Here is a 26,110-nt window from a genome sequence, read left to right on the forward strand (position 1 = left end):
TGTAATTCCTCCATTATATTTTTCTAGTTCCCCCTTTTGAATCCATCCTAATTAGTAGCCATTACCAGGGATTGGCAGATTTCATATTTCTTAAGTATACTGTTTACATACCTACTTCCTTTTTTCAATACTGAAATTGTCTGTCTTTAATTTCAGTGGAAAATCTTATTTTTTTCAGGATTAAAACTTAATATAGATATTGCATTATTTTTCTTACCTTTAGCCCTGGGTAATTTGTACATGATTTCATGCACCTGTATCGTCTTTCTTTTTGCCCATCATTTGTCTAAGGTAAAAAGTACAAGCACGAGATGGAGCCATTCTAGCCACCTCATCATGTAGGTTGCCCTTTTTTGTGTCTATGCTGCTCCACTAGACACTGTATATTTAATTATAATTAACCATAAGGACTAATCTGACGATCATTATGTGATGAGTAAAACATAAGCATGACTGGTTAAAAAGGCATTTGTAATTTTTTTATTTAAAAAAATCTGAAGGTGTGGATTACTGTAAAGAATGGAGTAGTTTACTGCAGGTTACCATTTTATCAACTCCATGGAATACTGGTAGTTTCTCTGAAGTTGAGGCCTGAGATGAAACACTACAATTATCTTTTAAGAGATTCTATGGCATGCACGTAGACTCTATTGAAATCACATGATTCATCCCTGGGGCCAGATGTTTTTCACATGAACAAGTCATAGCAGAAAATAAAGTGATTCTCTTTGAGTATCATCCACCTTCCACAGTATGCTGTAAATATTTGATAGCAACTTCTGCTGCTAACTATAGCCAGACTTAGCCATTGTTGGAAACTGGAGACAGACAGATGGCATCTTCCTCTTCTTCTCCCCTGCTTCTCTGTGGAAAATGAAAGTATTTCCTTTGCAGAAAGAAGCCTGTGTCAGCCTTGAGGGGTGGGGATGGAAGGGTTGGAGAGGATGTGAGATACCTTGTGGATGCTGTCAAAGAAGAATCCAAGTCTTGAGGCCAGTTTGGTTGCTTTGACATACAATGAAAGAATATCATTAAAACGTAACAGAGGCATCCCTTCCATCAAGCTCTGAGAGAACTGCATAATGACTAGAAAAGACTAGCAGTAAACCCGACCACCCCTCTCTTTCTCTTTTAAAATCTCTGAAGATTCTTGGCAAAAGTGAACAAACTGAGTTCATGACACTCTATAATTAATCTCAGTTTTATCCAGGAGGGGAGAGTAGACTTCTAACTTATGCTGAGAACTTGCTTGGCTCATGGAACCATTTCAGTATAGCCAAATAATTAGAATGCTTTAAAAAAAAAAGATAATATTCAATGGCAGTGTGAGGATGGGAGGCCTTCTCTGCTCAGGAGAACTAAAGTGGGTGAAGATCGGTTTGCTATTTCTATACAAGGAATGATACCGTGTTTCTCATATAATAAGGCCGGGTCTTATTTTTTTTGAGCCCTGAAAAAATGGCTAGGCTGTCTCTTCGGGGGTGACTTAATTCCCCCCCTTGCATCTTTGGGCGGGCGGGCGGTGACAGCTTGGATGTTGACCTCGGCGTTGGTGAGGCACTTAGTATGGGGGTCAACGCAGGCAGCACCATATCCGGGTGTGCAACAAAAGTACTTCCTAACGGCAAGCCCCCCCACCATTCCCCCCAATTTCGCATGTTTTAATATAGGCCTTAATTTGGGGGGAGGGGCTTAATTTCATTTCATGCCTATAAAACATGCTGGGACTTCCTATTGGGGGAGGCCGTATTCTTGGAGAAACAGGGTAGTGGCCCAGTATGGATCTGGGCATACTGAATCATACAGTATATCAGCCAATATGGCCCATCAATTTCAATAAATTCTGGCAGCAATTTCCAAAGTAATTCTGAATGGAGAAAGCCTAGGGCTCATAGATTTTGGTTACACAAACCCGGATCATCATTAGAGATGTAGAAAACACAAATTCTTACTAACTGCAAATGGTCATCCAGCGTTTGAAGCTCTAATCTAGAAGTCTTAAGAATTCCAGTCTAGGAAGTTTTTCGTAAACTCATCCACTAGTTGCAATGCAGAGTCATGTCTTGCTGAAGGCCATGGGCTTCTTGTTGGCTTGTCAGCTGATTTCCTAGAAAAGAGGCCACAATCTTTAAAGGAATAGCCATTGGACACTACAAAAATGTTCTATATATTCTCCCTTCAATATTTAAGCAGAATATGATTTATTCTTTAACATATTTCTATTCCACCACAATTGAAAAGACTCTTGGGAAATTGCAACATTTGAGGTACCTTCAATCCTTTCCCTGTAGATGGCAATGCAGACATCTAGGCTGGGATGCAGCCAATAGGGTTGTCAGCTCCTTTACAAGGAGAAATAAATAGGCAGATATCTCACCTGGCCATTATAACTATGTTGTGCTTCATTGTGATGCATTATGTGCCTCACTTGTAGAGTGCCAAAACATTTACTCTTTTAATCCTATTGTTTAACAATTACAAAGAACCAATGAGGGAAATCCTCCATCAGTTCAATATTATCACTGCACTAACAGCCTGTTGTGCATCACCACCCTGGGCCTTGTGGTCGATGCTATGAAAATTTTGCCTTGAGGTTGTAATGGTTCTGCATGGGATAAAATTGACTGAAATTGAACCCAGGTAAGATGGAGCTACTGTTTGTTCATTAAGATTCTCAATCAGCTCCAATGTTATCTCTCAAGGTTAGGATTGGATCAGTTACTTTAGGTCCTCTTGGAATCAGACCTACTACTGGATAGAAAGGTGGAGGCTATGGCCAGGTGCCAGTTTGTGCCAATAGTCATACCCGAGGCAAAAAGATGTCACAAGAGTGACAAAAGATTTTATTGATTGATTGATCCATCCATCCATTCATTCATACATTCATTCATTGATTTGATGCCCATCTCGTCTAGAGGTGACTCTGGGTGGCTTACAAAATTACTTTATGGTTAAATGGAGAAACTTCATTACTACACCACTGGTCTACTGCAGTGCATTCTACATGAGGCAGCCTTGAAAGCAGCCCATTTATTGGCAGGTGCTCCCTGCAAAGAGCCCATGATGATATGGGCTTCCACTATTTACTAAATTTCTGGTGCAGTCCAACAAGCTCATTTTGACATACAAGACCCTACATGGTGCGATGCCTATGTATCTGCTGGATTCCGTTCTCTAAGCAGAATCATTCTGTCCAGTGTGGTTCTCCTGGAAGAAGCTCTTAATTGTACCACATTCTCTGTTGCATTCTCTGTTATTATGGAATAACTTCCTCTTAGAAGTGGGGTTTGCCCCTTCTCTTACAATATTCCAGTGCTTTGTTATTAGTTGGTTTGATTCTTCATTTAATTATTTATTGTTTTGGTTAATATTCCTCCAACAATGTTATGATGATATGTTTTATTACATTAATTTTAGATCATTGTTATCATCAATTAATTGGTTATGTTGGTTTACAAACTGTTTCAAAGTCAGGTAGGGACCTCATGGTGGTGGTGGGTTTGTGAAGAGGTCAACCATTTGCTTGGAATCAAGTACCATCACTATACTGGTGATAGCTAAATGATTACAGCTCACTGTCTGACCATCGCAGCACTCCTGTAAACTTGCTTTCCCAGTACCTGGAGGCTAAGAGGGGAAGAAGAAGCTTTGGCATAAAGAAGATTGCCAGCCCCTCCCCTCTGAGAAGATTGACTGGCCGTGGGTCTTAGGAGCCCCACCTCTACCCCCCTGCACCTAGTTCTTTGCCATCTTTAATTCTGGCTGAGGTTATACTCCCCCAAATCAGAGTTGGTGCACAGCTGGGGTTTCTCTTGGGCTCACAGCTCCCTCCTGAAGACTGTGCAGCTGCTGTGGCCGATACACATACTTACCCCTTGCGCCCTTTGTATCTAAAATAAATGAAACACGTTCACTTTGAGGGTGTGGATTATTTCTTTCATGGAAATGTACCCTTTATCACCGGAGGAGGCAAGCCCAATTGGTAACCATATGCCATTTAGGCTGAATTTCTCAGACAGCATGCATTTATGCAGATTTGCACCCATCAGAGTTCACAGCACCTCCATTCAGAAAAAGGCATCTTTGACATCATATCTGCCTTGATGTGTTTGTTGGGGGGATGGCGATCTTCTTTCTATCAAGAGTAATGTTTATAAATAGTAAATAAATAAATAGTGTGTGTGTGTGTGAGTGAAACGCGCGCACACATATACATGTAGTAAACTCTTCAATGTTTCTCTCCTTTTTGCCTGCTTTACAGTTTGATTACTCATGGCTTTGGAACTCCTGCGATTTGTGCTGCGCTAAGCACTTTCCAAACTGTTCTAAGTGAAATGCTGAACTACTTGGAGAAACACACAGCACACAAAAATGGTGGAGCAGCAGAATCCGGCCAAGGACACAGCAACTCAGAGAAAGTCCCACTGAGGAAAACGTCAGAGGCAGCCGTGAAAGAGGGCAAAACAGAAAAGACAGACTAGTAACATCAGACAGAATCTATTTCCAGAGAACTTTGCTGGTGTTATTTTTTTTTAAAAAGAAATATATATCTATCTAACTATATCTATGTATGCCTGTATATCTCATTGAAGATGATCTCGCTCCTGTGGGCCAAACTGAAGCGGGGGGGGGGGAGAAAAAAGTTGTAAAAATCTACCAACCCGAACAACTCTAAGGACATCAACCCAGTGATGAGACTATCCATTTTTAAATGTTGCTCTTGAAATGTGTGTGTGTGTGTGAGTGTGTAAGTGTGTGAGTGTGTGAGTATGTGTGTGTACGCCTGTGCGTGCACACACATTCATTCAATCATTCCAAACATTACATCAATACACGTTTTCTTGGCGTTTCCAGACTCAAGAATGCCGTTCAGGATCGCGAAAATACACGATCATTGGATACACTTGTACTAGTGAGAAAAATTGTATCGCACCTCCCATCTGATGGATGAAACACAAAAGAACGCCTCTTTTCACTTCTGGCATCATATGAAAGACCCCTGACTGAAAAATAAAAAACCTCAGAGCTCTTAAGAGTACAACCACAGCATTGGCAAGACGGATGATTGGAGGCCTGGGAATTTATAAATAATCCTCATCAGAGCTATGGTCAAAGTCCACCAAGGTCGAGTCCTTCTCATTCAAGGATCAGCCTCAGGATGACATCACAGATTAGAATGAATGACCCTGGACTTTAATCTATCACCTTTTAAACCTCTGCTTAGTAGAAGTCAAATGATACATTCAATGAATCCCCTTTTTATTTGTGTTTCCAGTTATTAGCCCATTTTCATCTCAGCAAGAAATGATATACAGTCACATATTTTGCTGGTTCAAAAGAAAGGAGTGTAGAGGACTATTGCATTATTTTGATATTTCTGAGGGAGGGGGTTTGTCTTCTTTTTTATAACAGCTATGATACAACACCAGATGTTCTCCAGGTGCTGGTAAAGGGCAGGCCCAGGTTATTCTTCCTTGTTCTAGTTCTCTAGGGCAGGAGTCTCCAACTTTGGCAACTTTAAGACTTGTGGACTTCAGCTCCCAGAATTCCTCAGCCAACTCCCAGAATTCCTCAGCCAGCAATTCTGGGAGTTGAAGTCCACAAGTCACAAAGTTGCCAAGGTTGGAGACCTCTGCCCTAGGGCATATCTCCAGGAACGCCTGAAAGAATAACGGTATGCGTTGAGTTATTGTAGGCTCTGGGCATCCTTGAATAGGCAAGATTCCCCTAGCAAAGTCTGCATAAACAGTGCCCATTGCTGCAGTTGTCTTGCAATAGACAAACTAAGGATGTACTAAAAATAAACTATGGTGACTATCCTTAGAAGACATACTCATATACAGGTTCCTGGCTCTCATACTGCCATGGTGATATTAGTGATATGCTTACAGAAGCACTAAAGGGTTCTTTTTAATCCAGGAAGGAAGTAAAACTTCAAAAGGTCTGCTCATTCACCCATGAAATTTATATGATAGTAATATAGAACTCGGTTGCCATTGCCATTTTTGGAGGTTTTTTTAATATATTTATCAGGAAATTAATCCACAACTTCCTGTTTATGGCAGCTTATAACTATCTGATTTAGTCTAGTCTAAAAGCCTGGGTTTCCTACCTAAGTACTGACCTAACCTACTTCCTTGTCAGGACTGAATCACAAATTAGCAGTATAGGTAATCCTAATTTAGCAGGCACAATTGGGATCAGCAACTCAATAATTAAGCAAAGCAGTCATTATGTGAAACTGCTACTCTGCTTAAGATCTTACTTCAGTTTTCTTTTGCTTTATAGATCTGTGAAGGTCACAAATGCAAGGATTGGTTGTAAAGTTACTTTTTCATCACTGTCATAACTATGAATGGTTGCTGAACAAGGCAGTAATTAAACAAGGACTACCTGCATTGCAATATCATCTAGTATCCTGGCATAGTTCATCCAAAGCCTTTGATCTGCCTAAGCATATTACTGCCCTGTTATACAAAGCAATTATGGGGCCAATATGCTGCCATATAGAGAGCATATCATTTCAATAGGAAACATTTATCTTCCCCCTCCCAAAAAAACAACCACACAATCAAAATTAAAAAGGTACAAAGGTGGTTCCATCAAAGTCAATGATGCTATAGTAGAATCTACACACTAAGCAATAATTGTAATTTCCCTAAAATATGGCTAAACATATGATTGTTTAAGTACCGTAGTCATGTCCGGTAGGCAAATATGAATGTATTATTTGTACCTGAGTTTAAGAAGCTTATCCTTGTTAGGTAGAATTTCATATCTCTGGTATGGGTAAGAGGCACAAGTCTCTAGTTTGATCTCTTATTTGTTAGTTTCTGGCAGCAACCAACAAACAAGGATAATAAGATCTGTGGATGACTGCTTTTACTAAGAAATGTTATTCTACATTCAGGAACAAGAAGATGTTTTCAGTCAGAATGGCTAGGTCACGAGATTGTATCTTCAACATTCAGGGGTCTACTTGTCATTAAATGATTGCCTATTATTTTAGATGGTAACAATCAAGGCCTTTTCTCTAATTGTGAAATCCTGGTAAAAGCTTTATTGCAACTTTTCAGTCCTTTGTTCAATTCATATTTAAATATCTCACTTGGTCTTTAAGGGACCAATTTGGCTCTTTCTGTTGTTGTTGATCAATAAGTAAGCTCAGTATCCAAAGATTTCTTTTCTCTTGTCTGTCATGCAGCCATGCTTAGGATGTCCTTCACATATTACATATTTATAAAATGCATATCTAAAAAATAAATAGTGTGGAAACCACCTATCTGAGACTAGGAGGTAAGCTGCAGCAGAATATAACATAGCCTGAGATTTCATATCACAGAAAAAATTATTTGTTGCTGTCTGACGTGTAGTATGATTGTTTCACCTATAACTTGATGATCTATCAAATACAAAAGGATCTAGTAAATGATCTCGCTCAAACCTCTGTGTAAATATGGCATCCTGCTCATGCCTTGCTTTCAAGACTTCCTTCACAAGCATGATTGTTTTGTAGAAGCACTAATCTGATGGCATCTTGTTTTGTTTTGGGTTTTTTTTTTACTTGTATTCTTCTCTACTCTTGGTGATTTTAATAAAAGAAAAGGGGGGAAAACCCTTTTTGCTCTGGACACTAATCCTCCAGAAAGGGATGAGGATTGTTCTCCATCAACTGATCTTCAAAGATGCTCCAACAGTTCTCCAAATGCTCCAACAGTTGACTTATAAAAGGGGAAGAGAAACTGGCAGCAAGAGATTTCAAGCCAATAGCAATGCTCTGAGAGGTGATTTCCAAATCATTTTTCTCCTGTCTGGATTGCAGATCAGGAGGCTGAGAAGAGCAGGTGGGTCTTCCCACATCAGATAAAGGTCCAATTTCAGTTCCAGTTTAAAATGATTGTAATTTAAACCCACGGCTTTCCTTTTGTATGATGGACTCTGTATAGCAATCATTGTACTTGTATTTAAATGTGAGTGAGCACATGGACACAAGCAAGACTTTGTGGTTTTCCCTCCCATTTTGATGGGATCCTTTATAATTTGGCAATGAAATGCATAGCTCTTTTTCTGTTTCTTATATGACTTGTCTATTAGACATGACCCTAAGAAAATATGACCACATTTAAGTGAACATTTCACAGCAATAAAATCAATGCTGATTTATGTACTTGGAAATAATTTCTAAGCAACAATAACATGTGAACAGCAGAGGTGCTGCCTTTACATCCGTCTCTCTGCGTAAGATAAATGTAGGTAGAATTGTGTTGTCTATCAATCAATCTTCTTGCCAGGTTAAACTGCTAACCTTTTATACAATGGCTGAGTTCACACGACATATAAAACTAGGGTTTGTGAAATCATCTAAAGAGAATTTGCTAAACATTGTAAATTAGTGTTTAAAAACCACAGTGACACCACAAAGAGGGTTGGGGGAAGCACATTTGGTTGGTTTAGCAAGTTGTGAGAACCCAAGCAATGTAAGGACATGCAGTTCATATTTATTAAGCTGGTATGTGACTTATTTCAATATAGTTTAGCAAGACATGTGAATTCAATTACTGTGGCTTAGGGAGCAAACACTACTTCAAAGTAATCAGTGGGGTGTGTTAATCTCGCTAGAACAGCTTGTACAAAAGTATCAGGTAGAACAATGAGAAGTTCTCGTCTTATTCTTCTGCATTCAAGAGTTCACTAAATAGCTATAACAATAGCACTTAGACTTATCTGCCACTTCACAGTGCTTTACAGCCCTCTCTAAGTGGTTTTACAGAGTCAGCATATTGCCCCAACAAGCCAGGTCCTCATTTTACAGATCTCAGGCTGAGTAGTGAGGCTGAGTAGTGAGTCTCACTTCTAAGTAACTACTTAGGCATAAAGGCAAAGGGTCTCTTGACTACTCCCATCCTTGAAGTCCCTGTTACAGATACCAAAAATAGTAGTCCTGAGAAGACTTGAAAGTTTTCTAAGATAGAAAATTCCACCTACTGGGACTGATATCTTTCATGATCAGGAAACCGTGAAAACAAAATAATGAAATTATTTTCGGGGAGGTATGTGTATTTACAGTACAGTCTGAAGATACACCTCCAGGCACAACAATAAATTTAATCACATCACTTAATGGTTGTATTAACACAACCTACCACATACTGATGCTCAAATTTCATCTTTTTTTTTTCAGTGGTTCGTTTCTCTAAATTACCACTTGGGAAGGTTGACATCCATCCAGAAACAAAAGATCCATTTGATTTCTGAGCATAAACTAGGTCAAGGTGGCCTTTTGGCCCTTTGTAGATACATAGCGTTGCAAACTGGCCATGGAAATGGTTGTGGAGGGAGAGAAAGGCACTTTAGAGATATTTCAGATAGAAGCAGGGAGGGGAACCATTTCATGTTCACTTTTATCCCATATATCACTGTTTTTAAGCAAAAGACCATGCCATAGATCTAATTTGGCCCATTTGCTATTAGTACTAGTGGAACTTTAGCAAAAATGTTATTCTCCTAGTACAAAATTGGTTGCAGGAAAATAGCAGAGGAAAGGACAGCTTTTTTCCTACTTAGTGCTTTATAGGATGCTCAATGGGCCAAGATCCTCCATGATATAGCTGGCAAAGGGACATCCCCTTGTGTTTCCAGTATACCATGGACCATAGTGTCACATTTTTTGGGTAATTCCCATGCAACTCAGTTGTCCTAAAGCAGTGTTGGCTAACCTTTTTGGCACCAAGTGCCCAAAACACGAACATGCGCATCTCCAAAATGCAATACTAGCGCATGTCCCATGCATGCGCCCCATCCCATGCATGTGTGCATGTCCCCCATGCATGTGCCCTGCCTCCCTGCATGCACCCCACCCCCACACATGCACAGCAGAGGCCCGAAGACCAGCTGGCTGGCGGGAAGCGCATGCGCTCATGGGTGGTGGAGCTGAGCTGGGTCGATGGCTTGCTTGCCCACAGAGAGGGCTCTGTGTATCGCCTCTAGCACACATGCCATAGGTTTGCCATCTATGTATCTATCATCTATCTATCATCTATCTAGAGATTTAGTAGCCATTATGAGAAATATTTTCTGGATATAGTGATCAGCTCCTGCACTTGTAAAGCCCAAGAATGCTGACAGTGCAAAATGAAATAAAGAACATTTAACATGTATACATGCTTGGGGGTAGAACATCTCCCACTCTTGTCTGGAACCAACCAGCATTCTAAGTGCTCCAGCTGACATGAATGACACAGGTTTCTAGTTTTTATGATTGCCTTTTTTATTCTGAGATGACCTTATGAATGGAATTACTCATACTGATAGCTGAATAGTGAGTGATTTATCCCCAAACAGAATAATAGAATAACAGAATTGGAAGAGACCCTGGAAGTCTTCTCATCCAACCCCCTGCTCAAGCAAGGGACCCAGGGGTGGGATTCTACAGGTTCGCACCTATTCGCTAGAACTGGTTGTTAACATTCTAAGCAGTTCGGAGAACCGGCTGTTAGAAGAAATTTCTGGCCTAATCCTGTAAGGAAGGCAGGAAGGAAACATTCTGGGGTTGCTTACAGAAACTGCCTCTCTGTTAACCCTTATTACATTCTTGGCAGGACTAGACTTCCTGTCTCAGGAACTTCTCTGGAGTTTTTTTTCCCCCTCCTTTGCTGGTACTCTGCTTGTGTGGAGTGACCATTCAAAGTTACAATGGCACTGAAAAAAGTGACTTATGACCATTTTTCACACTTACGACTATTGCAGCATCCCCACAGTCACGAGAGGCCAGGTGAGGAGATGCGTGCCTCGATGTGAGTGATGTTGAGTTGGCCACGCCCAGCCAGTCACATGACCACCAAGCCATGCCCACCAACTAAGCCACACCCACAGAACTGTTCAAAAATATTGAATCCCACCCCTGAAGAGACCCTATACCATTTCAGAAAAATGGCTGTCTAATCTCTTCTTTAAAATCTCCAGTGATGAAGGCAAGCCATTCCACTAGTTATTGTTCTCACTATCAGGACATTTCTCCTTCGTTCTACGTTGCTTCTCTCCTTGTTTAGTTTTCATCCATTGCTTCTTGTCCTGCCCTCAAGTGCTTTGGAAAATAAATTGACTCCCTCTTCTTTGTGGCAGCCTCTCAAATATTGAAAGACTGCTACATCATAGTCCTTCTTTTCTTTAAACTAGACATACCCAAATCCTGCAACCGTTCCTCATATATTATAGCCTCCGGTCCCCTAAATATCTTTGTTGCTTTTCTCTGCATTTTTTCTAGAATCCCAATATCTTTTTTTATATCATAGTGACCAAAACTGGATCCAATATTCCAAGTGTGGTCTTACCAAGGCATTATAAATTGGTACTATCACTTCCCATGTTCTTGATGCTATCTCTCTGTTGATGTAGCCTAGGGCTGCATTGGCTTTTTTGGTGGCTGTAGCACACTGTTGGCTCATATTTAAGTAGTTGTCCATTAGGATTTTAGATTTCCTCTCACTGTTATTCCCACTGCTGTTAGTGATGTTGTAATTCTCTCAGCTTGTCTTTATTACATGGATGCAATGTTATTTTACAATATGCATCATAACATTGAAAGGGATCCTCCTTCAACATTTCAAACTAACAGTTCTACTCTGGATAGGTAGCAAGGGAGAAAAGCTGGAGGAGCCAACACACTGTATTGAAATTTCAGAAAAGGAGTGATGTTCTCTTCCCAATCTCTGGTGGATTATAAAACTTGAACAGTTTTATTAACTTCCAACGAATCCCCATCTCAGCAAGATCAAAATCAATTAATCTTAAAACTCCAATTGATTCTTGATATCAGGTGGTAAATTTACAATAAGTTTGGAAAGTGGCATATCTAGGATCCATGAAATCCAAAATCATGAAATCCCAAGCCTTTAAATTTGATAAAGATCTGGAAGGTTGAAGAGCATTGTTGCTATTTCTCTTGAAACTATAATTAAAACCTTAAAGGGGAAAAAAAGAATCAATCCCCTGATAAACTCATTACAAATTTACAAACTGCACTACGTACAGTACAGGGGCAACTCATCAGAAATAATTTAAAAATAATTAACCAACCTTTAGACACCAAGCAGCAGAAGCTGTTGTTAAATTATATAGAAGGATGCCTTCAGGAAATCTTCTCACTGCTGGCTGGTTTTAAACTTGAAATAATGGATGCTTACAGATTAAGGGCAATAGGTAATCCCGCACAGAGACCTGCCCCAATAATTGTTAAATTTCTAACATCTAGTACTAGAGGTCAGCTCTTACAACTTTCAAGTCAAGCCACCAAACTGAAAGACCATGGTTGAAAAATTATGATTTACCCAAATCTCTCTTTAAGTGTTCCAATTAGAGCAATTATATTTGGTGCTTATGCTTGCAAGAACTAAGAGAGTGAGATACTTTTTTCCATGTCTGTCAAACAATCTGTCTCTCTTGAGGATGAGAGCCAAGTGGTCTATATGAACAAGTTCGTAGCTGCTGTGGAAGTTTTATATACTCTGGATCAGGGGTCGCCAACTTTTTGGACTTCAGGGACCGCCAAACTCAATATTTTAAATCCCGCAGACCACTGATATGAATTTTGACTGATGGTGGCTTGCTGACGTTGGTGGGAAAGTCGGTCCCATATTCCAGAGCTGCAGTAGTCACAGGACTTGCCCTTTGGTCATTCTGGAGCAGCTCCTCCAGTCCATGGCAGGCCGGTGCACCCAGGTAGAGGAACAGCTGCTCCAGGATGACCAAAGGCCAGTCCTGTGACTACTGCAGCTCTGGAATATGGGACCGACTTTCCCACTGTCAGCAAGCCACCCTGGGGCAGATTTCCCTCCCCTCCCATTGGTCTTACCTTCCACTTCCAGCTTGCATGGCTCAACTCAAGGTAAGGTTTGCACTTGTCCGAAGGGTGGGGGCCAGCAGGTGGGCAGGCCATGTGTGCGGCACAGCCTTGTGTTCCTGCACAGCCTGGATTAATTGCTTTGGGGGGAGTGCTTTGGGGGGGACATTTCTCTGCGGGCTACCAAAATTTTCTCATGGACCATCAGTGGTCCCCGGCCAACTAGTTGGTGATCACTGCTCTGAATGATTAATAACAGCTTTGTTTCCCTTTCATCTTCTTCTTCTCTTACTATGTGAATTGGAGTTGCTCACTCATGACCACTTAGCCAAAAGATACACTTGCAAACCATGTGCTAAGCTACACACACCTTTTAGAGATGTTAGAGTAGTCTTTGAGTTAATTTCCCAGCCTAAGCTCCTTCCATTTATTTATAAATTATATGATAATTCAACTATAAAATTCAAATTCAGTTCCAAGGGACATTATACTTAAGGAGATTCCTGTCAATTGTGGAGTCTGGCAGAGATATATTCTTCCACCATCACCGTTTAATTATTATATCAATCCTTCAGTTGCTAGAATAATTGATCTCTCTCATCATTCCCAGAATTTGCACAGAAACAGTTCTCATATATTCAGAGGATGAAGTTCTGTTTTTTCAGAGTTCATCAGGCCTAAAAAGAACATTGTGTAGACCCTGGCTGTATAGTATAATGCAGAGACACTAGTAACTAATTATAATAAAGCAAATGTGTTTGCCCTTTAATTTGATTCTACCAGGCAAGTCAAGTGGTTTTAAGCATCTCAGTATCATATGTCATATCACAACCAAACACTGGATTGGGTGCATAAGGAACATGCAGTTCCAAAAGCCTGAAGATCTGCCACAGCCAGGCAAACACTTTCCTGCTGTACTTGCAGTACATTCAGTTCAACTTCATGCACAATTATAAGATACCCAGTTAGGTCTATAAACCTCTTTTGACCCCTTGCAAAAGCTCCAGGCTAAGTTTCTTAGGAACATTTTGGAAATTCCATGTTACCCTTCAGATGTAACTATACATCTCAAGTAAAATGAACCTATGTTCAGAGTATTGCAGCATAAATTCAGTGCCAGAAAAGTAAACACAGATGACTGAGGCTTCGTTTAACTTCTTTATAAATATATAAAGTAAATTTTACAAGACCAGTTGTAGATTGCTCCAACATGGAGGAAACTCAAACAGAAGCAGACATGTTACAGGTTCAGAGCAGAACAGCAACTCAACTTCAGCAGAAACAGACATCAGTTTCACTTTAGTTCAGCAGGCAAGCAAGACACACAGCAGAGGAGAAAAGCAGTTTTATTTTCAATAGACAGACTCAGAGCTTAACATAGCTTCAGAGCTGCAGAGCTTAATATAAAGCCATACCTAGGCTACTTCTAGTTTCAGTTTCCAAACAGTCCTCGTTGACTGACTTAGTTGCTATGCCTATTCATTGGTTGACCTTGTTACCATGCTCTATTCCTGTTCATGAATATACTCGGACAATCTAATGCCTAGATACATGTCGTCACATGCTGGACCAAGTCGCTTTTGTCCCAGCATATATAACTTCCTAGGTGCTTACTTTAGTAGGGAGAGATGAGGGCATTCTATTCAAATATAGACTACACCCATAGGGAGAATAATAATATTGGAATTAATAGATATTGGGAAATAACTCAAATATGCATGTGGCAAGGATTGAATGTGGTAGAGCTGGGCCTGGCTGCTTTAGTGGCAGAGGGTGTGAGCGACTTACTGGAGCAACTTCTGACTTTCCTTGCCACCTTCCTCATTGACTTTGTGAAAAACTGGCAGAAAAGGCTGCCACGGACTATTCTGTGACTGTGGGACAGTGCAACTGTCATAAGTGCAAGTCAGTTGTCAAGCATTCATATTGCAATCACATGACTGTGGGAGGGCTGGGAAGGTAGAAACTTCAAGGACCAGTCATAAATGCCACTTGTTCATTGCCACTGTAACTTTTAACAATTGCTGAACAAATAGTCATTAAACGTGAACTACCTATATCACGGGTGTCCAACTGGTAGCCCACAGGCTGGATGCATCATGCACAGGCCACCCCCACCCCAGTTCTGCGAATGGGAAAAACATCACAAAATGTCACGTGATGGCAACGTGATGCCACAAGTTTATTATAGTATGCACATTAAAATGTTTCAGCCTTAAGATTTAGCTTTTTTGGTTTTTTCCTATTTTGGTAAATCAAGTTATAGACTCTACAAAAGGCCCTATCATAATCTCGGTCCATGTTCCAGTGACTCTTAATACTAAAATTTAATCATCATAAACCAGTCAATTCCTGGTGGTACCAGAATATTTCCCTCCTAAGAGATTGTCGATTTGTGGAATATATTATGAAGGAAATGTATTCCTTTTCTGAAAAATAAACCAGGCACAACCAACTTGTTAACTCTCTGGAATGCATTTAAGGGATTCCCCTGATGGATGCACCAAGGGATCCATTATCACTTGTGCCTTAGCGAAGGAGAGACTCTGAGACTATAATCTTATACAGATGGAAAAGATGGTTAAAGATTCTGTTACATGTTAGAAACCCACCGATGAGCCATATCAAGCATTTATAATAGCAAAGCTTAAATTGGGTGTTCCAAAGTACTGAGCACTATATGTTGAATTAAATATTTCTAAAAGCATAAATGCAATTTCAGTAGCTATAACCCAATGGTTTAAAAAAATCCATCCTTTGGGGCAAATGTAATGTTATCAAAATGAATGTTATATCAATCTAAAAAGAGGTTCTAATGTTACTTCCTATTCGATATCTTAGGCAGATAAGTAAGCTAATGAGAAAATTTTTATGACAACCTAATTCGCTCAGATACCTTTGGCCAAACCCAGGTTATTTTATGATGATGGCAGCTTTAATCTTCTAGATTTTCAACTATATTAAAGGGATATTATTATAATGTCGTTTTCCCCTTTGGAGTTAAACTTGTATTATTTTCTTCTATGGGAATCATATGAAAAGCAAGCATAAGATTTTTCAGATTTTGGCAAGTTTATCATCTAGATATATTAAACAGGGATGATCATTTTTAGTTTTGAAAGCTGACAGGCACTTTTGATTTATTGATAAGTAGAGATCACTTTTTGATCCAGATTCACAAAAGAAATTGACATTGTAGAACAAATATTTGGAAGATGGGGGGAGGGAGTTGTATGTTTGAGCTAAACATTGATCAACATCTTACATTGGTTGATTTCTAATGGTTGTTTTAAAGACATTTGAGAGATTGCATGTTGAGTATACCAATTGCTTACAATATTCATTTGGTAATGCATACAATTTAATTAATATGGTTCATCTACTCTAGCAGCCTCCAAGTTTTTACCATTGGGTAATTTATTGAACCTCTCAATATTTAAAACGGAGTGGGCATTACATTTTTTTTAATATTGGGACTTTAAGAAAGTTGCAGGAGTTTTTAAAACTTGTAATGATCCAGTCTTGTGCAGCTGTAGTCTTGTTTGATTTTAAATAGCTACATACTGTACGCCAGTACAATTTTTAAAATAAATATTATGGTTAAGACTCTCAACGTGATGTTGAACTATATTAGTAAAACATGGGATTTACTGGGAAAAGAACTAACTTTCCTGTTTTTGAGGAATGGATTCTAGGCTATGAGTTCGGTACCTATTTGTGAAAAGTTTCTGTGTTCTAAAAAGGGAAAAAAGGTGAAATATCTTTCTAAATTTAATCATAACTTTCAGGACTGAGTTGACTTTATATTGTTATCTGTAGTTATTACATGGGTCCTATATTGGTGTTTTTTATTTTAGTTTCAATCACTAAATACATTTAGATTTCTTTTCTTCTTGTGAAATTATTTTTTCTTTTGTGTGTGTGTGTGTGTGTGTTCTTATTCATGCCTTTTAAAAAAGTGTGTGTGTGTGTGTGTTCTTATTCATACCTTTTAAAAAAGTGTGTGTGTGTGTGTGTGTGTTCTTATTCATACCTTTTAAAAATGTATGAACAGGGGACATCAAGGTCATTTCTGAGTGGATGTCTGCTTTGATACGTGTATATGCCTGGTATCATAAAGATCTCAGATGTTTGTTCTAAAATATCATGGGAAGATGCTAGCAGTTTGCAGCAGGGGGCAAGCGCAAATGCCTCCCTGGACCCTGATAAATTACTATCAAGTTTCTTCCACACTGTGTGTGCGTGTGTGTGTGTATGCACATGTGCACGTGCAAATCATATATACATATATACACATACACATATGCAGTATCCATCCTCTTCAAGTCATATTACATTATTTACTTTTGCAGTTCTACCTGATTTCTCCTTCTATGATTTCATGTATTTTTCCCTATTTCCTTAACCAAAATTGTGACCATATCTTTTCTGGCTAAAATATTAACAACCTTCTTCTTGCACACCAAATATTATTTCGAGATTTTCAGCGCCCCCTAGTGGTTAATCTATTCATGAAATGAAGATACATTTCGGTAGAGAAGGCAAGCATTGTACTACTGAGTCTATGAGACGACTTACTTTTTGCTAAACAGCAGCAACTGAGAAGCAGTTATTACATTATTATACAAACAGGGTTGGATTCTTCAGGCGAGGCTGGAGGTACTATTCTGTATTATAACATTTCATTTTGTAGATTAAAGTCTCCTTCACCAGATGCATTGGATTAAATGGATTACGGGGCACTTCAGTTTACAATATAAAAATGTGTACTCTTTGAGTTGTCAAAAAACTGTTTATTTTTATTGCAACTGAGGGACCTAAGCAAAGACATTCTAATTGCATTGCTTAGTATTTGGTGACATATTGTCATTAACACTATGCTATACAGGTTTTTCTATAGAGTTTTCTGGCTGGTTTATTTAAAAATATTAATGGAGGGGGGTGACTCAGGAATACAACTGTGAATGTGGTTGATTATGCATTTAATTTTAAATTATCCTAAACTTTAAAAAAAAATAACCAGGGAAGGTACATAACAGGAAACACAAATAGACAGATGGCTTGGAGTATTATTTGAAGGAGAATAAAATGGCAAAACAAACAAGCAAAGCTATCTCCTCTGTAAAGCGGCATAACCTAAACAATAAAATTTAATGTTTTGTTCCAAACTGTCAAGAGTCAAGCCATGGCATTATCTATATCCTAGAATTAATCATTGAATTTGAAATGTTTGTGGCTCCAGTCCCCATGCTCAAAATATACAATCCCCTCCTCCCTAAGCAGATTAAAGGCATCACCAAAATTTGACCATTTTGACATCAACTTTCAACCATGCAGTTTTTGAGAACTTTGGTGCAGTTGAGGAACAGCCTGAGTGGGAGAGAGTGCAAATTTCTTCCCACAAATTTCTCATGTCTGGCTTCCGTGCCCACCATTAAAATTTTGAATGCTGATTACTTCTCTCCCTGCTCTCCTCCAGTTGTCACCTCTTTGGCCTTCCAACTGTTTGACGGTGGGGAGATGGCACGTTTTCTATCCCTGTATTAGTCTGTAATGTGTAACCTCAGCACTGAAGCTCACTTTCAATTGATTATGCATAGGATGAAGATAGAAGTAAGAGAAAATAATGGTTCTGGGTTGGATAGTGTGTGCGCGCGTGCGCAGGAGTGGGTTTCTACCGGTTCTGTCCACCTCTGTAGAACCGGTAGCTCTGAAGAGCATCAGACATTGAACCAGTTCTATGTCTGCTGATGTTTTTGCCCACCCGCCCACCTGGGCTCTTATCTGACCTTTATTTCCTGATTTTTCAACTTCAGCTGCCGTGCAAGGCACAGCTGCAGTTTAAAAAGCAGGAAAAAAGGGCTTTTTGAAAGGCTGCTTCTCTGCACGCAGCGTGCTGATGACAATTTACAGGCATGCGCTGGCAGCATGCAGGGAAGCACATCATAAACCACCGAACCTCGTAAATCACCGAACCAGTAGTTAACCCTGTAGGATCCCATCCCTGGTGTGTGTGTGTGTGTGTTTGTGTGTGTGCAGGGCATTTCTTCTGAAATCCACTGTTACTGAAAATTGGTTGTCTGTAGATGGAGAGAGTCCTTTCAATGAAGACAAGAGAAGCAATGGATGCACAAATGTGATCATGTATTCAGGGCTAGTTTGGTGTAGTGTTGAAGGTGCTGACCTAGAAACCAGAGTTTATACACACACACACACACACACACACACACACAAACACACAAAAGTTGGGATAAAATAATAATAATTCAAGTTGATCTTCCTTCTCGACAGTTTTTCAAAATCATCTTGTCAATCAGGAACTGGTTTTTCTGTTCCTCTGCTTTTGGGGCAGTTTTCTTTCTGTTCACGTGGAAAGAGCTTATTTTCAGCTAGATGTTGTTGGGCTGCATCAGCCACTACACCAGTTAGCAATTTGAAAGTTGTTAGTAAGCAGAGAATTGGTTGCCTGGTGCTGCCTTTTTGCTGGAACTTCCATTATCAGATATGTTTTACTAGGTGTTAACCAGTCTTCAGTTACATCTTCTTGCAGTATATTAAACTACATGACAGTGAATGGGTGTAGACCAGTCAGAAGTTCAACCAAAAACCATGCAGTTCATCTTCTGTGCCCTTTTCACCATCATTTCTGCTGTTCAGCTTCTTCTTCTTTTTTCCCCATCTCCTTTATCTAAGCTGCATTTTTGTTGTATTTCTTTGGGTTGTCCCATAGCTGTGCCTAGAATTACCCTGTTCCTTTGATTTTGCAGCCAAGGTATTCAGCTATAACTTCAGCCGTGGTTTGTTTCTTACAAAGTGCATATTTTTGATATTACAGCATTCGCCGCTTTTAATAGTTGTCTAGCTGTGTCTTTGTAACACGTTTCAGTGCAGTCAACCTTATTCTGTTGTTTTCTGTTATTTTAGGTGCTCAGTTATTCTTTGTTTCCATTTCTTTTGCTTATGTAGGTAGATGCTGTTGTCCTTTCTGAGGAAAAGATAGAGGAGGGGATGCCTGGTTTAGAAATGAAAAGGGTTCAACAGCTATGATGGCTTTCTCAAGTACCAACTACCCTGGTTTGCTTCTGAGTTACTTCTGGCAAAGTTTCAGTTTCTTAGCTCTGAATAGATCACAGCAATTCTTCCATTTCTATTTCTCTGAATACTTTATTTTGTATTATAAATTGATGCTGATGTGCTGGTCACTGTCCTGATATTTTTTTCTTGTGGGTGTTGTTTTTTTAGAGCGCATATGTACAGAGCCAGAAAGGACAGCAACTGCTGCCTCTGCAAAAAAAAAAAAAAAAAAAGAGGCAAAGAAACAGTGGACCACATAGTTAGCTGCTGCAAGAAAACCATATAGTTTGATTACAAACAGTGGCATGGAAAAATAGCAGATATGGTGCATTGGCATGGATGCAAGAAATACCATTTGCCTGCAAAGCAAGAACTGGTGAGACCACAAAATAGAGAAAGTAATAGAATAGGAAAAATCTAAAGTGCTCTGGGACCTTAGTATTCAAACAAGAACCTGCCACATAACATCTCAGACTGAATTATTGATCAGAAAGACCAAACAATATATCTGGATAGTGGACACTGAAGTACTTGGACACGGCAGAAGAAAAACAAAATATTGTTGGGGGCCGTGTGTCACACGAACCTGCAATTAGAAATAGAACAACTAGGGCAAAAGAAAGCAAAGATAGATGTGCCTTGGGTGCAATGCCAAAATATCACCACTGTGAAGCATCACTGAAATAAAATCACGAGTTGATTGCAAAAGCAGCTTTATTTGAAAGTTTACATCATGTGACAATACCTTTACTATTTACCTTTACTATTATTAAACAATACCTGCCTAACCTATGTCCAGAGGAGGATTTCAATGCCAGGTCTCGTCTAAGTATCAGGCTGACTGTGCAATAATAATCATCACAATAATAATTTGTGTTCTTATGTGTTTATGTTTGAATGAGCTAATAAAAACCTTGGAGAAAGGTTAGAAAAGGACAATGGAGAGAAAGATAGAAGAAAATAAAGCAGTTAGAAAGGGAAAATATGTGATTGTAAGGAAATGTGTTAATGTTGTAAAACTTTCAAATAATTTTTAGAAATTTTTAGAAAAAAGGTTTTATGTTTATCTTGTATGTTTTGTATGCTTTTAAAAATTAATAAATTTTGTTTAAAAATAATAATCATACTCCAATTATAGGCGTTCCAAATGAACACTAGGGATACACACACTAGCCCAAATATGTTTTGTTTCACAGGAGCCTCGGTGGCTGGCGTAGTGGTTAGAGTGCAGTACTGCAAGGTACTTCTGCTGCAGCCAGATGCCTACAATTTGGCAGATCGAATCCCACCAGACTCAAGGTTGACTCAGCCTTCCACCCTTCCGAGGTGGGTAAAATGTGGACCCAGATTGTTGGGGCCAATGTGCTGACTCTGTAAACCGCTTAGAGAGGGCTGTAAAACACTATCAAGTGGTATATAAGTCTAAGTGCTATTGCTATTTCAATTCCATTGTATTCCATGGACGTTCTGAGTCAGCCCTTGAAATGTGGTGGATATTTGGACGGGAGTAAACAAACTGAAATTTAATCCTGGTAAGGAAGGGGCATATTGAATAGGAAATTAGGGCAAAGCTGCCATGTCAGCTGTTGTACTTTGGAGATCAGACTCATTCAAATGCTCAGTGATTGATTGGTATGAAGAGCATCCAGTTCTTGGTATACTTAAACCAGTCTGGTGCTTTAGTTATATCCCCCTTGAATTATTCTCCTAGATTTACATGGGACAGCTCCTGAAAAAGTAAGACATGAGAAAACCCTACATTTATTTTATACCAACACCACATCCCATTCTTAAGTAGCCCATTCCCACTGCTTTCAGTGTCCGCCCCCTGTATCACATTTCTAATGCACCCCCTTCTCAATTGTATACAATGAAGCGAGAATATATTCTTAATCTAAGGAATTGCTATCTGAAATAGAAAGAGGAGATTCTGGAGTTTGAGACTATATTTTATACAATCCCACACATTTAATCGTTAGCCTCAGCATTCCTTTAAAAAAAAATTTAAATGTCTTCTGCTAAAATGATACTTTTTTTACATTTTGTATCTAAAAATCAACTTTGCAGATGAATTTTATGTTTCTGTGAAAATCATATGACATATAAAAATATAAGATATAAAGAATAACTCTGAGCTGTTTAAGATTGAGAGACATACAAGTTAAATGAAATAATTGTACGTGTATTATTCATTTCTATCCAGTGGCAGATTTTTGCACCCTACATATACATGTTTCTGAATGAAAAGCACGTTGAAATTTCAGTGTCACTATTTCCTACATTTTTCTGGAATTTTTAGTAGTTAAGATGTTCAATTTTTTTTTTTAAAAAAATGTTATTTTAAAAATGGCACTGAGGTCCGGCTACTAGTTTAGAAATTTGGCTTTGTTAATTCGGATGAGCTCCGATAACGCCTGCGCCTGCTTCCGTAAAACCAAAATTGGACCATCGTGCTAAAAAGGAAATATACAGCTTCTGGACAACAGAAGAATACATTTGTTCCGAATCCTCTGGTGATCTGTAAGAGATTTAAAATCGAGCGGCACTGTTTCAAAGAGCAGCGCGGGAAAACGCCTAGGACCTCCAGCAGAGGGCGCGAAAAGAAATTGTTTCAAAACTGAGGCCGAATTAAATGTCCGACGCTCAGGTGACCCCGGGCTCTCTCTCTCTCTCTCTCTCTCTCTCTTCTGTGTGTGTATGTATGATTATATATTATATTAATTATTATATTAATTATTATATTAATTATTATATTAATTATTATATTATATTATATTATATTATATTATATTATATTATATTATATTATATTATATTATATTTATATTATATTATATTATATTATATTATATTATAATATAATATAATATAATATAATATAATATAATATAATATAATATAATATAATATAATATAATATAATATATTATATTATATTATATTATATTATATTATATTATATTATATTATATTATATTATTATTATATTATATTATATTTTTCCATCCTTCCGCAAAGTAAGGGACAGGGCGGAGGAAAGAGCGTTAGAGACGCTCCTGAATTGCGGAATGGCGGCCACAGGTGTCTTGGGGTTAGTACAGCTGAATAACGAGCGGTCCTCCCAACCTTTACATACGCCAATGTTCTTCAGCCACATCCATGGGCTGCAGCTCGGATCGCCGTACCATTATATTCTTTCTATGTCAGATTTCTATCCCGCCCGTTCCCCAGGGGCGCAAGTCCAACATGCACAGCGCTCCCGCTTCCATGTCCCCCCCCCCACCACAACAAACCACTCGATAAAATAGATTGGCTTCTTCTGTTGCGGGGAAGGGGTTTGAATCTAAATAGTCCCAACTTAGTCAAACCGCCTTACACCCCGACATTGTTAAAATACCATGTTCGCTTTAATCCAGGGGTCCCCAAACTTGGCAACTTTAAGACTTGTGGACTTCAACTCCCAGAATTCTCCAGCCAGCTATGCTGGCTGGAGAATTCTGGGAGTTGAAGTCCACAAGTCTTAAAGTTGCCAAGTTTGGAGGCCTCTGCTTTAATCTTTCTTCTCATAGAGGACAGCTTCCTGTCACACACACACACACCCCGTGCGCATTTAATAAAGCGAAAGGTTGGTTTCAACTGTGTTTGCACCTTGCAAGAGCCCATAGAGGGCGCTGTTGTCCTGTTGAATTACAAGTCTCTTCCCCCCCGCCCTTAGTTTCACACTCCAGCTTCCCTTAATAAGGGGTTCGAGGATCTGTTGTAGCCTTTTGTAGAAAGGCAGGTTCCCTCGACTAATTTTTTCCGCCGCGCCAAGTTCTCTTTGACATATTAAACCCTACGCGGCTAAATTGCCTTCCACGGTGTGTTGGCGTTACCCACACCTTACATCGCATTCTAGGGACAATGCTTTGGATGTTAGGAATATACGGTAGGAGTCCCAAGGAACGTGCCTCTACTACGGTCTTAATATGTTTAAATCCCACATTAAATTCACGCATCCCCGCCCCCCAAAAAAAAAAAAAAATACCTGGAGAAACATTTCCCGGGGAGGCGAATTTCTCTGGTGTCTTCACCTGAATTGGATCGTGCAGTGTTCTCCGGCCTGTCGAACAGCCAATGAACACCCGGAAGCGAGTGAAATCGCTACCTGCGTCCAGTAAAGCATTTAAATGAGAAATCGCCCCCCCAAACCCCCCAGTCCGAAGGAAGCCCCAATTCGTTCCAGGCATTTCTTCCCAGGTTCGCGACGCGTTAAGATTGCAGGCTGATCCGGGCGGGTAAGGAAGAGGAATCAGAACGCGTTGCTCCATTAGGACTATGTTTTTTCTACCCTGGCCGTGCCTAAAGCCTTTAAACGCTCCTATTTCCTATTCGACCGCCCTGCACGTCTAGTTGAGCTGCAGGGGGAAGTTCGACCTGACTACTAGCTGTCTGCTTCAGTGCAAAATGGGCCTTTCCCGCCCGGCCCCCTTCGGGGCTCTAGAGAGGAAGGTTGGAAGCCAGAAGCTCGCGCACGCTTAAATTTAGCACCTCCGGGGCACAGTTTCGTGGAGGAAAAGGCAACGGTTTATTCTTTTATTGGCGAACCAGCCAATAAGGTTACAAATCCGGTTTACCCTTTTTGTAGTATTTTGACGCACGTGGGTTTTCCCAACGGGACCAACCTGACCTCCCCGCCCACGAGGACAACAGGGATCACTTTGCACCCCAGCGCAGCCCAAAAAGGGATCGGCTCCCGTCGCAACCGGAGGAGAAGCCGCGCTAACGATTCGGAACCGGGTGGAAGGTGTGGCAGGTTGTGTGGGAGGACACACACGGGGCCCACAAATCGCCCTTTTCCAGTTTGTCCTCTGCCGCCCGATGGCAAGGTCATGATCCTTAGCTCGAAAACTGGGGACTTCGTTCCGGGTGCCAAGGAGCGAGTCCCACTTATTTGGGGTTGGCCCCATTGAAAGCGGCAGGACTAACTCCCCAGTAAGTACCGGTAGGAGTTGAAGAGGCCAGAACCCAGATTTGAAGCTCAGGGGTGAAGATTTCCACTTACTGTAATATTGTCAGCTTTGGGAAAATGCCCATTCCGTGTGTGTGAGGGAGAGAGGGGAGAGGGAGGGAGGGAGGGAGGGAGAGACTGTGTGCATTCTCTCCTTCCTCACCCCCATTCCTCACCAATTAATGCGCTCTGCTTGGAAGCCCGAAATCATTCTCTCTCTCTCTCTCCCCTCCCCCCAAGCTGTGCGCGGTGTATTCGGGGCTGCGCCGCTCCCGTCCTAACGCCGCCGCCTCTTCTTCCTCCCACTCCTCCTCCTCCCGCCCAGACCCGCTTATAAGACGGCAAGCTTTGCTGCCGCGGCTCCCTCTTCCCAGCTTTCATCACTTCCGTGCAAAGGCCAACCTGCCTTGCTCCTCTTATTCCAGCTACCTGCTGGCTGCGAGAGCGTCTGACCTGCTCCCTCCTCCTGCCCTTTCCGACAGCTCCTGCTGGAAAGGTGCATTCTGAGGTTACGGGCACCGGGAGGGGGGGTGAGAGGGAGAGAGAGAGAAAAAGTTGGATTTCTCACTGTTATTGGGGCGGGCAAGGACACCTGGATTCTTCGCTGAGTAGCTCACCCCTTTCCCCTTCCTAGAAGGCGAAAAACCGACGGCTAGCTCACTCTTGTAAAGGACCTCTAGAAGGGCGCGCTTTAAGGCAGCAAATCTTCCCCCTAAATCACTTTGGAGGCTCGCAAACCTCTCGAAAAGTGTCTGAAATCCGAGCGGGAAAGGCCTCTTCCCGCACCCAGCCAAGGCTCGTCTTTTTCCCTCCGCAAGGGGCGAAAGCTTCCCAGCTTGTCTCGCTGAGATGGGGCTCGTTTTAAAATGTGCAGGTCGTTAAACGTCCGCTCTAAAGACCAGGCAAGTGTGGAAACAAAAGAAAGAAAGAAAGAAAGAAAAAAAACCAAAGAAAAACCGCTTCATGAGAGGGCTCTTTGAAATGAGCTCCCCTGGGTTAAATACGGCCAGAGTAGGGTGGTCCTAGTCTTTGGGACTGCCTTGGTTTTCAACCGAGGAAAGAGAGCAAATCTGTCTGAAACGAAAGGACACGCGGTGTAAAACTTATGCAGTTTTCGCCTCTGTGACCCTTTTGCTGCCCCTTGTCTTTGCATTTGTCAATGAATCAGAATTTATAAAACTCGGTTTCTCTCTCACCTCACCCCAAAG

General features: G+C 40.4%; 2 protein-coding genes and 1 long non-coding RNA gene across 14 annotated transcripts in view; 2 read left to right on the forward strand and 1 right to left on the reverse strand.

The window, feature by feature from the left end:
* TFAP2D (transcription factor AP-2 delta) overlaps positions 1-4,531 on the forward strand; it is a 45,707-nt gene extending 41,176 nt beyond the window's left edge. For both annotated transcript variants that reach the window (XM_026682541.2, XM_087949128.1), the window contains exon 8: positions 4,262-4,531. In XM_026682541.2, coding sequence (XP_026538326.2) covers positions 4,262-4,481 — 220 coding nt within the window. In that variant the 3' untranslated portion in view covers positions 4,482-4,531. The remainder of the gene's footprint in view (positions 1-4,261) is intronic.
* On the reverse strand, positions 146-24,074 carry LOC148133062 (uncharacterized). The gene is made up of 3 exons (XR_015746420.1): positions 23,940-24,074; positions 1,957-2,107; positions 146-1,005 (listed from the first exon to the last, which is right to left on the reverse strand). It is a non-coding gene; the product is annotated as an uncharacterized LOC148133062 (long non-coding RNA).
* Positions 24,075-24,867: 793 nt separating this feature from the next.
* TFAP2B (transcription factor AP-2 beta) overlaps positions 24,868-26,110 on the forward strand; it is a 70,586-nt gene continuing 69,343 nt past the window's right edge. For 10 of the 11 annotated variants that reach the window (XR_015746421.1, XR_015746422.1, XM_087949134.1 and 7 more), the window contains exon 1: positions 25,268-25,398. The gene's annotated coding sequence lies outside the window, so the exon portion shown is untranslated. Of the gene's footprint in view, positions 24,887-25,267; positions 25,399-26,110 lie in introns of those variants that run through there. The other variant, XM_087949139.1, reaches the window with a different exon arrangement.

The sequence above is a fragment of the Notechis scutatus genome, chromosome 1, assembly GCF_049901735.1.
Source record: "Notechis scutatus isolate UNSWTSFEM ecotype Mainland chromosome 1, rNotScu1.2, whole genome shotgun sequence".
In the NCBI taxonomy this organism is placed as follows: domain Eukaryota; kingdom Metazoa; phylum Chordata; class Lepidosauria; order Squamata; family Elapidae; genus Notechis; species Notechis scutatus.